The 18,214-nt window shown below is 26.1% G+C and overlaps 2 protein-coding genes across 2 annotated transcripts; both read left to right on the plus strand.

Moving 5' to 3' along the window:
* The first annotated feature begins 1,868 nt into the window (after positions 1–1,868).
* Positions 1,869–6,760, plus strand: LOC114166810 (transcription factor bHLH19-like). Its single transcript, XM_028051649.1, has 4 exons — positions 1,869–2,091; positions 2,179–2,349; positions 5,379–5,711; positions 6,537–6,760. Exons 1-4 carry the CDS (start codon positions 2,050–2,052, stop codon positions 6,606–6,608), a joined length of 618 nt encoding a protein of 205 aa, XP_027907450.1. The 5' UTR covers positions 1,869–2,049; the 3' UTR covers positions 6,609–6,760.
* Positions 6,761–12,717: 5,957 nt separating this feature from the next.
* LOC114166807 (transcription factor bHLH25-like) lies at positions 12,718–14,571 on the plus strand. Its single transcript, XM_028051645.1, has 4 exons — positions 12,718–12,886; positions 13,011–13,343; positions 13,848–14,195; positions 14,290–14,571. The coding sequence occupies exons 1-4, from the start codon at positions 12,848–12,850 to the stop codon at positions 14,368–14,370; spliced, it is 801 nt and encodes a 266-aa protein (XP_027907446.1). The 5' UTR covers positions 12,718–12,847; the 3' UTR covers positions 14,371–14,571.
* The last annotated feature ends 3,643 nt before the right edge of the window (positions 14,572–18,214 follow it).

The following is an 18,214-nucleotide window of genomic DNA, read 5'->3' on the forward strand; positions in this document are numbered from 1 at the left end:
TATGTACAAAGTGATACTACACTAATGGTTAAAAAACTCATTTTACATTAAAAATTAATAAATATTTTGTAATTGTTTTTTATATACATTTTTCTAATTTATTGCATTATATATTTCATTGTTTTAGTGCACTAGAAGAAAAGTATTTTACAGTGACGATAATTTGTTGACGTCTTAATAAAATGGATGTTATGTTTAAAAAAAAGAATTAATTACATTTAGGTCATTTTCTTCTCTTTCTTGTAAGTATTTTTTTCTATTTGTTTTCTTTCTCTATGTAAATTATTGAGTTTTATGTTATAAACGATAGTCTTAACTTCAATTTTTTGAATCCTAACATGAGATATGTTGGTAACTTGCGTATTATTATGTGGTAAGGTAAGTAATATTAGACAAATATTGTTTGTATTTTTTATTTTTCAAAAGGCTATTAGACAAATATTAGACAAATTCAGTATTAGGAGTAACTTTAGAACTTCATCTTTATGATTGTTCTTATATATTATTATTTGATGATGAAGCACAAATGCAAAGAAGAGTTTGTTTATAAATGAAAAGAAAAAAAAAAAAAAACTCCCAAGTGAAATTTATATCTGAGTCAATGAATTTAAAAGAAGTCTATGGCAGAATATTTTAGTCTAATTTTATAAATAGAATTAAACTGGTACATTAAGCAAATATGATAATTGTGATTTATATTAAACATCATATTATGTGCTTACATATAATGTATTAAGTAAATATGGAATATTAATATGTTAATGATATTAAACTTATGTAGATTACACTCTTGATATTGTTATATTGTTGTGGACAAAAAATTAATTAGTTTATCCTTTTGATTAATAGAATTATTATTAAATATGAAAAAATAGATATGTCCGATATATATATATATATATATATATATATATATATATATATATATATATATATATATATATAATATAAACAATAAAGTTAAATTTAGGAAATATGAGAAATTCTATGTGGTATTTTTGACGGAGAATCTAGGAAGAAAGAATGTAATAATTGATAATATTTTTGACCCAATACATTTGTAATTATAACTAATTCATAATTATATTTGTAAATATTATATTATTATTTTAAAAGACATTATTAATACAATTTAATATTTTATTAATATATATTTTTATATTATAAAACATGTAATTATGAAAATACTAGCTAGCATTTATTAAAATTTAAAGAAAAATTTAGTAATTTAATATTTTACTAATATGTTTTTAATATTGTAATAAAATAAATGATAATTAAAACAAAAATATTAAAACCATAATAAAAATAATAAATTTAAATTATGATATTTTACATTCATATTAACATATATTTTAATTGTTTCTCAATGCGATAGTTAATATATGTTCAATTATTTCAACTTAGAGTTTAAACAAATTTCATAGAATAAAATATTTTCCATTAAAATTATATTTTTTATTATTATATTAAAATTAAAACATATTCATTTTCCTCTTACAAAACTCATATTTATTTTCTTCCTATCACCAAATCTTACAAAAATTAATAAATACATACATATATTTATTTATATATCAGAAGCAGATAAAAAGAAAAGACAACAAAAGAGGAAACCACTCTTCTTCTACACACAAATTTGGATAATGCGAAAGTGACAAAATTAACCTCGATAGCTTTTTTTTATATTATTTAATAATAAAACAGTAGTGGTGTCCTAACATGGAACACGCGAACCACGCTTTCCGTCTGAGTATGCACTGGATGATAAACACGTGTAAAACAGAGGATTCAACCGTGAAGATGCACCTAGCATGTTTGGCGAGTATTGTAGAGATATATATATAACCATAACCATGTCACCTTCCAATCTCATCTTCCATCACAATATTCTTCCCTTTTTTCTTTTTCTTTTTCTTTTTTTCTATTTATGTTCCTTCATTACTCCAATTCCCACACACTGCACCTCTTCACTCTCTTCACTCTCTTCACTCTACTAGATCCAACTACTCTCTCTCTCTTACTTTAACTCTCTCTCCTGAAATATCAATGGAGGAGTCAGGGGAAAATTGGCCTTCTGATTCTTACTTGGTAAACCAATACTATGTATATGAAACATGAATCACTTATGTTTATGTCTGTTTTTGTCTAAATCTACGATGTTTGTTGTGTGCATAGGAAGTAGGTAATGATGTCAAGGATTTGTGTTTTGACGATGAAGAATTGGCCAGTGAAGAAGATGAAGGAGATTCGTTTGCTGAGATGAAAAGTTCCGACAGAAAACAAAGACAACAGAAACTTAAAGAGAGGTTCCTTGCACTCTCAGCAACCATACCTGGTTTCCAAGAGGTTAGTTTTCACTTACTCTTATTAACCACTAAACGTAATTAGTTCTACCGATTATTCTAAATATATCCCATCACTCATGTAAATCTTGTTTGAGTGAAAAGTATTAAATTTAAATATATTTATTTTATTCTATTCTTAAAAGTTAGTTCACTTTTTTAAGTTTATTTGTTTTTTTTTTTACTTTTAGAAAAAGATTGTCAGATTAATATTTTTCTGTTTGGGCTATTTTTGTTAAATTGAAAAGACATTATATAATTGTACGGAATGTCACTTCATACATGTTTTTGGTGGGTTAGTCGAGATCAATTACTATAACAAAATTAACGGAAAGATTAATGATATTCTACTGTACAGAACAAAACAATAGTTTAATTTCTTAAACATGTGTGGTGTGGGAGATTAACTTAAAACTATCCTTCATAAACACTCAAATGATAGATTTTTCTTTGCATGGTTGTGCGTGTTTATTGTTTTGTCTTTTTCTTTTCTCAAAAGTAAAACTCAGACAGTACTAGGTGTATTGTCAAGTTTATATATATATATATATATATATTAAATTATTAATATTATTACTATTAAAAATTCTCATTATAATATGAGAATTTTCTAAATTTGTTAAAGAAAATGATAAGAAATTTTCTATTATTTTTTTAAGAATTTTAATTAGTAGATAATTCTTTTATAGGTAATTATTTTCTATAAAATTATAAAATTTGCAAATATTTTTTACAAAATTTATTAAAAAAAATGTATATAAAATATTTTGCAAAAAAATTGACATAATTTTCTATAAGTATTCATGCAAAAAAATTGACATAATTGACTTAAAAAATTGTGACACAATATTCATGTAAAATCTTTAAAATCAGTATTTTTTTATATACTTAAAAATTAAAAGATTAACAATTTGATGCAGGTTACGTCTGACTATAAAAGAGTTTTTTTTTTCTTCTTCTTCCTTAACTTATATCCATGTGCCTTGTTCAATTGAGTAGTGTTTGAGAAATATAGTTTCTTAAAAATAATATTTGTGGAAGAAAATGAAGACACGACATTGGATGAAAGTTGCTTCTTGAATTTGTAATAAATATCATATTTTAATATAGTTGAAACATTTACTAATGAAACATAGGTCCTTTAAATATTGATTGGAAGAAACGTGAAAGTTGAGCTATTTATCAAGGAATGAATTATTTGTTGATATATGCTAAGAGTATAATATAAGCAAAGTAGCTAATGAAGTCAATGTCTTATGGTCCTTGTTTTAATTATAATTTTCTGTAGATACTTTCGGGTCGTTTATTTAATTATTTTGTTCAACATTGGTCCACTTTTTTAAAAATAAAATCAAAATTGTTTCAGCACCTAATGTGGGGGAGACATGTTGTATCTAAAGAAATAGGAAATTAACTTCTTAAATTGAATTTCTGAAATATCTTAACAGTATAACTTAATTTTTAAAAGTTAAATTAAATAATTTTGGTCACCCAATTATCATTATTATATGATTTTGATTCTTCTATCCGTAACTATTAACCTGATAAATAAATGGCTTGAAAAAAAAATAGTAAAATAAAGATTAAATAATTTTTCCTATAATAATGTGACCTTTAATATATAAAAACGGAACCACATAGCCCTTCCGTATACTAAGTGACGTTCTTAATTTTATAAATTTTTATTATATGTTTAATTATAAATTACATTTTATTACTAATGAAAGAAAAATAAATAATAGCCTTGATAAAAGAAAATTTAAGCCTACAATAAATGCTCAAAAGTTAGAGTTGACATTGGAAGGCCTTAATGCATGATGAGAGCATAGAAGAGAGAAAAAAAAAGAAAAAAAAAAGAGAAATATGAGTAATAAAGGAAGAAGGATAAAATGTAATATCTCTCACTAATTTTAAACTATTTTAGTCTCTTCCTCCGACTAATGTACTTAAATTTCTGGTCCCTCGTTCAATTATTTCAACACCAAACAAGCCACAAAAACGAGAACAAAAAAAGTGCAAATATTTATCACTAATAATTGAGATATTATATATATATAACACAAGATAAATTAATAATGAAATATAATAGAAAATGGATAATTAAAAAGACATGACAAAATATTCAACATCTTTCTTTGCTCATTTTACTCAATAAAATTTATATCCATATCATATGTATACCACTACTAATTAATTGCAAAAGTTGTGTTGTATTAGAATATTAACACATAAATTAATAGTTATATATATCATAGAAAAAGGATAATTAAAAATATGACGTAAATGTTCAACATCTAATTGGATTTTTATTGAATAAAATTTATAATGATATCATATTTTCAATGATTTTTTATAATATATTTATATTATATCTATTATATTTATTTCTTTTTTAAAGTATATTAATATATTAATATATTATAATTTATATTTATTCACTTATAAGATATCAATAACATATTATAATGCTAATAATGTATATAGATATATCTATATATAGATATGGATATATTTAGGGTTTACTTCAGAAATCTTCTTTTTGATGTGTTTCTTCTTTCCCGACTTTCTTTATTTGGTCTGTACGATGATGATGTAACTACCTTAATATCATCGAACTCTTTCCATTCTTATTTGGAGTCTATATTTTGAGAAAGAGCATATAAAAGTTATATAGAAGTTATCTGTAGTTGGATCTTCAAAGGAAAAGCTAACTCTTTTCTGTAAGAACTTTAGTTAATAAAATGCTAACAACTTCAAACCCTTCATTCACTGATGCATTTTAAACCTAAAATCTGTGACATGCGTCGAAAGTTTCTAATTCATAATATATAAATGAGATGCAAACTTCATCTTACAGGTCAGTTGTCAGTTTTGTAGAGTTAAATTAGGTTTTAAATTTTATAAATTCAATTTATTGTAAAATAAATTTTACATATGAAATTATTTTATCTTGTCAACGTGAAACTTCTATTTGTTTTGGCAAGTAATTGACATATGAAAAACTTTTTTGTTTGCATACAAATGTATGTGTAGATGGACAAGACATCGATCCTGGACAAAGCAAGCAACTACGTGAGACAACTGGAACAACGAGTGAGAGAGCTGGAGCAAGAAGTTCAATCGAACAAGGTTTGTGGTAGCAGCAGTTCCTGCGAGGTGAACTCAAACCATGGATCAAATCAAATTCTTCCCGAAGTGAAAGTGAGAGTGTTGCAGAAGGAAGTGCTCATAATAGTGCACTGTGAGAAACAGAAAGGAATCATGCTCAAAATACTATCTCACCTCGAAAATATCAATCTCTCTGTACTCAACAGCAGCGTCTTGCGATTTGGAAAGTCCACACTCGACATCACCATTATAGCACAGGTACACAACCTTTTCCTAATCGTATTAACAATCGAGAATCTTTCGTTCTTATCAAATTTTTACTTATTAAGATAAATTTATAATATAAAATTAAACATGTTTTTAATTTTTAAACTTACATGTAAAACTAAAATTTGTTGATATTTCAAATTTTAATATATTTTAATACTTGAATATTAAAAATAATAGGTATAATCATTTTAATATAATTGTATTAACTATTTTTTACATATTAAATGATATTTCAAAAAATCAATTTTGTGTTGAATAATGTAAATAACTCGAACGTCTTTACCTATAGAATTCGGACATGCCTCATTAATGGTGTGTCCTGTGTTTGACATGTATCGGACATCGACACTCTGTACGATACATATCAATTAAGTGTCTAATTTAAAAGACATTTTTTTTTATTTTTAACATGATCTTAACATGACTCCAACACAATATTAATAATCATAAATTTAATGATTTTTTAAGAAAATCTATAAACTTATAGATTTATCACATAAATTTCTATTGTGATTATAAAAATAAGGAAAAAAATATTATATAATCATTATTTTTTACTTTTTTGGATATCAGATTGATAAATTATATTCATTTTTGTGTTAGTTGACAATTTTTAGTTAAAAGTTTGAAATTAATATATGTATATAAATGTCGTGTCTCGGATTCTATATTTTTTAATTTAGTCGTATTTTCGTATTCGTGTTGTATTTGTCTCCGTGTCCGTGTCCGTGTCCGTGTCCGTATATTTATCCCGGCTTCTTAGGTCTTTACGTTAGAATGCAATGATATAGAAATGCATTATGTGTGTTGCAGATGGGTGAAGGATACCAGATGGGAGTGGATGAACTGGTGGAGACTCTGAGATTAACGATCTTGAATAAGTAGGCTGAGCTAATTGTACTGTTTCAGAAACCTAGTAATAAACTCTCTAGTTTACTCTTTTCAACATTCTTTTATTCGGCAAATTCATGATCATGACACTGTTAAACATGTCACTCTCGATCTTTCCTTTCACGAATAAAAAAACAATTCGAAAATAGGGTTTCTGGGATACTGTGCAAAGATTCATAGTACCATGCAACCATTAATTTTAAATTGGTGTAGATTTAGACTAGATTTGGCACACCTTTCGAATTCAACCATTTTCCATTTTTTTGTTCCTTCACAAGTGGGAACCTAGCCACCGTCTAATTGTGGTAATTCATTTTATAAGAGAAAAATAGGATAGATTATGTATGAATGCTACATGAGTTGTCTACGTCGGAAGATACGAACATAAATTGGAGAGATTTGTTATAATAAGATATAAGTTGAGGGATATCTACACCAAAATTGAGATAAGTATATAGTTTATAATTAAATATAAATCTTATTTTGTAAATCAATTTTATAAGATAAATGCATTTTATAGAATATAAAATATATTTTAATAAAATTTGTTATTTGTTAGATTTATTATATTATCAACTTTCGAATTATCAATAACATGTAGTCTCACATAATATGTATATATCTTGACAAGAAGGAGTTTGTTGAAAATTATAGAGTTAAATATGTTTTTGGTTCCTTATCTTTAAATGAATTTTGAAATTAGTCCATTTCAAAACTTTAGACCAATTTAGTCCTTCATCTTTCGAAATACGTATATTTAATCAAATTTTGTTAAGTTTATTTGACATTTTAAGCGTGTTTCATAATAGTATTTGACTTAACATTAAAATAAAAATGTGTCAAACAGTATATACAACTCGAATACAATCCTAAAATGCATACGAAACATCAAATAAACTAAACAATTAATAGATCGACATATTTCGAAAGATGAATGACTAAATTGATCTAAAATTTCGAAATGAACTAATTCCAAAATTCAATAGGGGATCAAAAACATATTTAATCCAAAATTCTATATCAACTTGATATAAGATAAATTTATCGTCTTTACATAATTGCAATTCTTACTTTACAAATTGATGTTGATTGTGTGAGAATGAATCCAATATCTAAAATTATCCACATTAAAGAAAAAGTTGACATTGCTTTATCATAAAACCTTAAAAGTCATCACATTATTAGTTACTTTCCTTCTGTGTTTGCAAAAAGCTTAATATTTTATCCACATAAAATCATACTCTAATGAGATATTTAAGTTTGATATTAATTAAGGGCTCAACTATTTACAATCGTCAATGAAGTAGAAGCGTAAATAAATTTGTTTAGAGTAACTATAGCTGATAAAAAAGAAGAACTGAGTTTGTTCTCCAGAGTTTATTGAATTACCATTTTGTTTTATAATTACAAAGTGTAAATTTAGACTTAATTACTCTAAATAAAGTCTTGCAATCATGTAAATAAATATATTGCTGCAACTTCAAATATTTTTTTATATGAAGTTTACAAATATTAACTAAATGAAGAGTTTATTTGAAGAGCTTGAAATTTAATTAATATTAGGACGAAAATATTTGTATAAAAAGTAAAATATTTAATTTTATTTGCAAGTAATATTTTGAAAATTAATAAATAAAAAATGAAAAATGTGCTTATAAAACATAACAGACATTGCACTTGTATAAATGTAAAATCGTCTTACTCATGAAAAGAAAATAAAATTTTCTTAATACTTAAAAACATAATGGATTATACTTTTCTTTTTAATTTACTTTTTTAGTCTATTTTTTGTGGTGATTTATGGCCACCGATAGGGCCGACCGAATGTACAGAACGGCAAATAATATTTCTTTTGGCTTTATTACGAGTAATTTTTTATAAAGAAAAAAACCTTTTTAAGATTTTATATTTATTAATGTCTTGTATAAATTTATTTACGTGAATTACTCTTAAAGTAATATTATAAAGCTTTTTTGGTTAAATGAAATTTTCGTTTGATTCAACCCAGGTAATTTTCTAGACTGCAATTTAAACAAACCCTTAATAATAGGAAAAAACTTCATAACCCAAATGTTGTTCGGAGTTTGTATTTCTTTCGGGGTCCCACAAAATGGCCCAAATATAATGGTCCAAGTTTGAGACCAACCCAATGCTTTTTCATGTCTGTTGTGAACAAATTATCTTTCGAAAATATTTTTTACACTGCTTACACTATTTGACAACCCAATTTTATGATTATTTTTATTATTAAAGAAGTAAATTATTATATTTATAAAAAAATATAAATATTGAAAGGTAAAATAGGAAAGATAAAGTGTGTATACAAGATTCTTAGATGTCAAAATAATATGACCATATCTTTTGCCTGCTAAACAGGAAAGAGAGACAGGATAACGTTGACAAAGAAAAAGTGAAATTATTTAATATAGTAAGCACTGAATTTTTAAAATTTATTTTGACAGAAAATAAATTAATTTTATTTAATATGCTTTCATGCAAAGGAACATTTTCTTCCACGACAAGTAAACACAGATCACAAAAAGATGAAAAGAAACAAAGAAGTGTGTGAAGTGGCTTTCATACACAAATATAATAAACAATTACATTGTGACCATGACATGAGATGAACCCACAGTTGGCATGAGTAAGATGTGACCATACCATATCTTCATCACATTTCCAGGTTTCCAAAACCCTATTTTTTTTTTTTATTACTTACAAATATACACTTAAAATAAATATTACTTTCACTACTAATATTCTCACCTTTAAGTTTGAGTTTATTAAAAGAAGTATATCAATAACATATATCTAAGAAATGAAATATAAATTTAACTTTACAAAAACCGATTTTTTAAGAAAAGAATTACACTCACTTAATCATATACATGCACACTATAAATCTGTTTTGCTTGTAGCCGATGCTAAAATAGGTTTCCAAATATTTGATAGTAAACTTTTAATTTTAACTCATGATAATAAAATTGACTTGTAATATCAGATTTTCATCATTTATATATTATAAATAAATCTTATATTTGTTAGATGTGAAATCTCTAATATAAGTAAAACCAAATTATATTATACAAATTATTATAAATCTTATTTTATAAAATTAAATTAAATTTAAAATTTATTTTCTTAATATTAAATAATAATAATAATATATTTAATATAAACCTTCGGAATTGAAACTAAAAATCTTAATAAAGGAAATATATGTTACTCTTATTAGAATATTTAATATGACAATAAATAAAATATTTTAATAAAAACAATACATTAGTTTTTGTTTATTAGAAAACCTATGTGAATAATTTTAACTACTAAAAGAGATTTAGTCATAACTAGAAATGTAATACAGAGAGTTTTTTATTCTCAAAGAATGCGATTCATGAAAAGAATTATCAATTACTCAATTTTCCTCCATCACTGTGCTTTTTCATTGGTGATTTCGTTTATATTTCCAACTGTGGTAGGCATTTGGAAATACTTGAAGACTCTCTACAAGCCTTTTTCAATATTTAAAAAAAAAAAGTCGATTTCAAGAAAGGTATTTTTGTTGGAAAAAAAAAAAAGAAAAACAGAAAGAAGGGGTGTGAATAGTATTTCTTAATTTTTAGATAGTTGGGCTGAGGCCGTACAATATTCTGTACTATTTGGGCAGAGTAGTAATGGGTGTTGCTTCTGCACCCATACAAATTTCTTTATCCATCCCATAAAAAAATTACCGGAAATTTTTTTCCGTAATAAAAAAGGCCCATTGCTATCAGTTTAAAAATTTCTGAAAAATTAATTCCGGAAGTGTTAGGGTGCAGGAAGTCGTTCCAGTAGTAATTATTGGATAATATCATATGGGCCTCGATTGCTTTTGAAAAACATAAATTATAAATGTTAAAATGTTATATTATTATATTAAAAAAAGTTAGAGCAAATTGTTAAATGCTTTTGACCAATATTCCTCTTTTCCTTACGCTGTTAATTCATTAATACTATATCTCGATAGAATTTTGTTTTTTTACTTTATTCGATCCCAGAAATTGTGTTATACGTTGTTGAAGAAGATGAAAATAGAGCAAAGAACAATCCCTATCATCTAATATATGTTGTCCTTTTGTATATGTTTTATATTTCATATGATGTCGTTACATAGATGAACACTCACTGTCCCAAACTGTTTCTAGGAACTTCGGTTTTCCGATTTCTAGGTTTCACTGTAACATTTTCTTTTATCACCAACAAACTTATCCCTTTTACAAAGAGTGCAGATTTTCTATTGGTTTTTTTAGTGCTGTCCTCTACTGAACATTAAAAGTACACTGTATTAATATTTTAAATATTTTTTTAATATATTTTAAAATGTCAAAATAAGTGGTAATCAGTGTATTATAAAAGTACAGTAGAGAACAGTAAAAAAAATCAACAGAGAATTCAAATTCTTTTACCGCCTCCTTCTAAGCGATTTGCATAAGGATTTCAAGTTTATAAATCATAGAAAGTTTGAATGAATTATTGAGCTTTTTGCAGTATGCAAAGGTGCTATCATAGGGTTATCTTCATGAACGGGGTGGTCCAACCGTACTACTATACCTAGCTTGTGAATTTTCTTTCATTCTGTACTTTTCTTCATAATGCATGTTTTGGAATAGTAATGCTACATACACCTACTCTGTTACCTCTTTCATTGATATTTATAATCCAATAATCATACTTTAATAAGAGATTTAATCACTTCCAATTATATATCATAAAATTACCTTATCTGATATTTTAAATAATATTTCAAATTGATATTTGAGGGCAGAGAGGAAATGATTAAAAATCACTCTTGCAAGAAAGTTTTCAGTTTTAAATGCAAAAAAAGAAAGGTAGGTGCGTGGTGGAGCGGAAAAGCATGAAAGAAGAAATAATGATGATTATAAATATCTGATTCTGAACTGAAAAAGGTACAAATAGATAGAGTACAGTAATACTACCATTAATTTCAGCTGTTACTTCCATTTATTACATTCTCTATCTGTCATCAATGCAATACTCTGTCTTATGCTTTGGACACATTCAATATTCTACCAACGTTTTTACTATACATTCATTTCTCATTCTCACTTTAATAAAACTATGGTTGTTCATGAACTTAATGACATCTTCTTTTGAATATTCTTAACATGATAATGAAGGATTTATAAAAAATAGTATTCTGACATTCTTTAAGAAATTTGATAATCCACTTTAATAATATAATAATAACGTATGTTAAAATTTACACTTAAAATCAACATGATTAAGATCCTTACGTATCTAGTGCACTATAATCTCCAACATGCTAGATTTTTTTTTATCAGCAATAACATGCTAGAATATCTTAAAATGAATCCTCGTAAATATATTTTATATATTTATTTATATATATTACATATAAAGACATAAAAAATGAACTGATATATTTAGAAAACAAAATTGTCTTATTTCAGAGCGAGAAGGTACAAGCTTCCGGCAGAGGATCCATACTGTTAGGAGAGACATCACGTGGATGTTTTTATTTTCTTTTTCCTTTTATCTATCAAAATTAAAAAAAAAAATCAAGTATATTTTTAATTACTGAATATTGACTCAAAATTAATTTTTTTTTATTCAAAATTTTGATACATTTTTGATTTTAAACTTTAAAAATAAATAAATATAATTCTTTTAATCCAATTACATTAACTTATTTTGATATTTTGAATGCGTTTTACATTAATATTTAAATTATTTATACAATTTTACTTATTTTCGGTTCAATATATGTTAAAAAATACATTTAACACCTTAAAAAAATATTAATTTAATTAAATTAAAATGACTATATTAATTATTTTTAAAATTAAAAACTAAAATACATCAAAATTTTAACCAAATTCAAATTTGAAGTTAAAATTTATGAATTAAAAACGTACTTATTTAAAAAAAAAAAAAAACTACACGCATTCTTATACTGTGTACACGTCTTACGTTATGTTATGTCCAAAGTCTCAACCTGCCAAACAGCTTTTTTCTGTGTGGACAACTCAGAGTCCTTTACCCTATTATTAGATGCTCCATCATCCAACGGTTCACATCCACTGTTATCTCTCACTGCACATTATCTTCTCTTTAATACATCTTTATTCTAACCATTCATTCAAAATAAATCAATAAAATATGGTAGGTTTCGAAGCCTTAATTCTTGAAGCACCAAGAGAAAACACAACCACATGATGGAGGACTCATGGCAGAACTGGCTCTCTCATTTGGTAATCACTTATCATTTCATAACATGTTGTTTCTTCAGACTTTCATCGATGTAGCTAACCTGTTTGATATATGTCCATATATAGCTTTGGTTTTGATTGATGAATTGTTTATTTGTGTTGAAAGGGAATGAATGACAACTTTGGGTGCACCAATAACGGTGCACGCTATGAAGAGATGGTGCGGTTGAATAATAATATGCAGGGTTGTTGTGATAGCTCCAATAATGAGGTAGCATCATGTATGGAGGTAAAAGAGGAACACTCAGAGTGTTGTTGGCGTAAAAGGGGTGTAGGGAAGCATGAGGAACTGGAGGGAGAGGGAAGGGAGAAGAGAGGAACAAAAAGGGCAAGAACCTCTTCTGAGATTGAATATCACATCATCTCAGAGAGAAAAAGGAGACAGGATATAGCAGAGAAATTCATAGCACTCTCAGCAACTATACCTGGCTTGAAGAAGGTATCTTTCTATGTTATGGTGTCTACCTTCTCTTAACATTATCCATGGCACTGACTTTGATTTATGTTTTAATTTGTTAATCTGAGAATGGAGTTATTCACTTTAGAGTGCCCTACCCACTGAATATCATAGTTACATCATCTGTAATTTGTGAAACAACGACAGTGTGTGTAAAGTGCATGAACACTATACACTAATTATCTAAACTATCACCACTATAGTAGAGGATTATCTTGAATCTTGAATGTGTTCTCTTGGTGTATTTTATGATAGATTTAGTTATTCACAAACAATAAAACCTAACACAAATGACCTCAATTATTTTATATACTTTTCAAGTTGATTCAGGATTGTAAACCACTAAGATTGGTCTAGTGACAGTCAACTTAAGTAGTGCCTATGAAAATTTACTTTGTTGTAAGAAAAGTTTAACAGTTATTATGAGTAACTTTTTGAAAGCTGCTTTTGGACTTGTGGATAAAAATATGCATTGTTAAAATATAGATAGACAAGGCATCAATACTTGGGGAAGCCATAAAGTACATGCGACAACTTCAACAACGCATAGCAGTGTTGGAAAAAGGTAGCAATAGTAACAGTGTAAAGTCGTTTATGATAGCCAAATCACACCTTTGTTCAGCATCATGTGAAGCAAAGTCTAGCGTTGAAATGCTCCCTGAAGTTGAAGCAAGTGGGTTAGAGAATGAAGTGCTGATTAGAATCTACTGTGAGAAACGAAAGGACATGATGCTAAACCTAATGACCCTTCTAAAACATGTTCATCTCTCAGTAACCAGTAGCAGTGTATTGCCATTTGGAAACTCTCTTCTCAACATCATCATTGTTGCTCAGGTAAGCCACATATATTTTTGCTAACTTTGAGTGTGTTTGTGTTGTATGATCCACAATAGAGTAATTTGAAATTATAAATATTGCCATAATGCAGATGAGTGAGGAGTACAGCTTGACGGTTACTGATTTGGTTAAGACGTTGAAGCAGAATCTTTTGAAGTTTTATGAGGTGTAACTGTGTGATCGAGTTCTCCAATATTTGTTCATTGAATTCAAGTTCTCACATATTAATGATGTCACTGTTTCTTTTTTAACGTTTATTTCTTCGAAATGCTACAACACCATGTCGGAGATGGAACAAAAGGAAGGAAAAAAGAGCTACATCGATTCAAAGCTAGATCGATCATAAAGTCTAATACTGAAAAACTTTTATCAATGATGCTTACTTTTTGTTTTCGTTTGCCATGCCCCGTAAGACACTGATTACCTTCAAAATGTGAAACAATGATAGAATTCTGAACTATATCTAATGGAAAATGATCGTTAGATAATTAAATTTTGAAAACTTTTCTTACTATCTTATGTGTTATTTTTTAAATGATTTCTCATTTTTTTTTATTTTTTATTCTTAATATTTTAAAATTGTTTAAAAAAATATTATCTCATGTTGTAAAAAAATTTGTCAAAATTTAGTAATCAAAATATTATTGTCCATATTTAATATATACTCATTTGTGTTGTCATTTCCATTTAATGCGGATTTTAGACTTATGTTTAGATTACTTTTTACTTGAAAGACTTAATTAATAAATGTAGTGGCTTAAGCTCGTGAAATCATCAAACAAAAAAGTTGTAGAAATTCTATCTTTTCTAAGAATTTGATAGTTTATGAAGTTTATGAGAGAAAATTTTGAACCAATTATGTTTGCTTTCAAGGAATATCACTCCAAAAAAAAAAAACACACACACACCTCATTAAAGTAATATTTTAATACATGCCCAGAAGTATTTTAAAATGCCTTTTTAATTGGATGGATATAATGGTAGCTCTTGTTTTCAATTTTCCAACGTGATGCTACAAAATTTTCTCTGAATTCTAATTAAAATTATTTTATTAAATTATAGTTTGAGTGAAAAAACAAAAGTCATGTTAGTACGTCGATGAACTACACATAAGTAAAACTGGCTTGTAATTGAATGTAAAGAAAATAAAATTATTTAAAAAAAATGGTGTAAAAATTTATTTTTATCAAAGTGAATAATGAATTTATTGTTTGATATTTTTTTTAACGAAAAGTTATTTAAATGTGTTCCAACTTGTAACCAAACCGATGATTGAACTCAATTATTTAATATGATTTTCTTTAATCTTCTGAAGTGACGTGGTTGATGCATGCATGATTTGATTTAATGAATGAAGAATTGATGTCAAGTGTTAAATTATTAAATTTATATCATTTAATATTTTCAAATATGAATTTAATTAAGGAGTTTAGTTTCTATTTTTAATGTAGTACCTAGTCAACTTATTAATCAGTAATTGCATGTATAAATTTTAAGACAGATATTATGAATATTAAAAAAAATTATCGTATATGACAATTGAAATACATTGTTATATTGTGCATATTATTTATTCTAAACTAACTTTTAACATGGTTAAAATAGTCTCAAATTATTCAATAAATTAATTAATTAACTGTTTAAACTAATTTTGTATGTACCTTCCCCAGATCCCTCCACCATAAAGTGATATTTGGATTCAATTTCCTTCTTTAAATTCTTTTACAACTAACCATTTTACCTATCCTATTTAGTTTGTATTAATCATATGAGATAAATATATTTTCACTTCCTAAACTTTGACGCAAAATTGGAATTCGTCTCTGTTTAAAATTTTGATACATTTTAATTCTTAAACTTTAGAAATGAATTAATATAATCCTTTTAAATCAATTATTTAACTTTTTTTGACGTATCGAACGTTTTTCATGTTAGTATTAGAATTGTTTACACGATACATTTCTAATTCAATATCTATTGAGAAATATGTTGGATACCTAAAAAAAACTAACGTAATTGAGTTAAAAGAATATTCATTTAATTTTAAAATTTAAAGATCAAAATATATTAAAATTTCAAATAAGAACGAATTCCAATTTTGGATCCAATTTTGAAAACTAAAATATACTTAACCCCAACCTTAAAAAAGTTGATTAATTTTTTTGAATCATATCAAACTTTCAAAAAATGCATCAACCCCTATGCGAATTAAATAATCTCATTGTCACAGCTAAATTTGTGACAAAGAGAAACCAATTAAAGTTTTACAATCTTTTGCTATAATAAATTCGGACAACGATCCTCTACAATTGTTTTATTTTTCAGAGCTGTAAAAAGAAACTATAACCCTGTATTTTGTTCTTATATTTTAATTTATAAATTAATATATATTTTCAAAGATGAAGATTTGTGGATTTTAGTTTTTAATTGCATAGGATCCAGTTCCAATATGTCTGTAGGCACTAAAATTATGATAACTCATCACATGAGCAAGGTGTACAGGTTCTGACATGCACAATGGATTCACCATGCATGGAATTCTGCATCACCTTGGATTCACAACTTAGATTCATTTCATTTTATATTTAATTGTTGACTTAACAAATATATATATATATATATATATATATATATATATATATATATATATATATATATTAAAAATGTTGTTGTGGTGTTAGGTAAGAAATCCCAAGATATAATTTGATTTAGTTAAATTAAAGTACACAGAGTCTTTCTATAATTAGATCAAATCCTATCTAAACTGATTTAATATAATGTCAAGGTCAACGCCGAATCGGAAGTTGGTTAAAAAATGTGGTTTTTTTATTTTATTTAAATAGTGTAATTATTTTTATATTTACTGAAATAAAAAAAAATTGATAATTTTTAATAAATTTGCTGAGAAGAAGTCGTGTTTCAAAACACGTTTTTGTTATATTGACGTTGTATTTTGAAACACGTTTTTTTATCTTCACTTTTTTTTTAAAAGAAATCCTGTTTATTAATACGATTACAAACAACTCTTTATATAATATATTACATGAAATCGTGCTTAAAATCACGTATTTGTTATATTTTTTATTTGATTTTAAGGTGAGCAGTTTTTCTTGAAAAGTTAGAGTTTTAAATAGGAATTTTTGGTTGAAGGATGCGTGTAGAGAATTTGGATTATCTGTTAATATTTTTTGTACTATTTTTCTATTGTACTTCTATATTATATTTTATATTGATTATTATTAATTTTGACGTTTTAAAATATATTAAAAAAATATTTAAAATATTAATAAAATATATTTAAAAAAATCAGTAAAAAAATGTATTAGTGAAAGTGTAGTATGCAAGTTTATTAAATAGCAGCAAAACCTATTGTTATTAGTGTAATGTTGAGAAAATGCATATTTGTTCTTTCTCTTCTTGCTGTTCACGATGTTATGTATGATTACCATTTACCTTTGTTTTTCCTGTTTTATCTCTTTGAGAGTGTTGATGCATGATTTTGGTTTGTTTGGTTTCGTGAAGACATTTATAATATTTATTTGTTCCTTTCAAGCAGCAACCCCATCACTCTGGGCTGCCATTGTTGACATTGAACAAGAAAAGAAAAGAAAGGCATTTATGGTTGACATGACAACGTATTCCATTTCAATTTCCCTGCATATCTCTTAAATCTTCATCTTCCAGGCTTTCCAAAGAGACAATCATGCTCGCAAAACTCATTTCCACAAACACGACATGTGCATAAAAGAAATCAAAGTGTTTGAAAATCTCACAGACAAGAACAATATATAATATATAAATAAGTTTATATTGAATGGCATGTAGGAAAATAATTTAATAAATATAATTAAATAATTTTTTATACCTCCAGAATTGATCATTGTTACAATCGGTATAGCTCTCGAAAGATTTCAGTATTTTTTTTCTTTTATTCAATATTTGACAAACATATAAATATGGTATCGACAGTGGTTCATTATTTTTAAATTATAACATTATATATAAATTATATATAC

This window comes from Vigna unguiculata, chromosome 10 (genome assembly GCF_004118075.2).
Source record: "Vigna unguiculata cultivar IT97K-499-35 chromosome 10, ASM411807v1, whole genome shotgun sequence".
Lineage (NCBI taxonomy): Eukaryota > Viridiplantae > Streptophyta > Magnoliopsida > Fabales > Fabaceae > Vigna > Vigna unguiculata.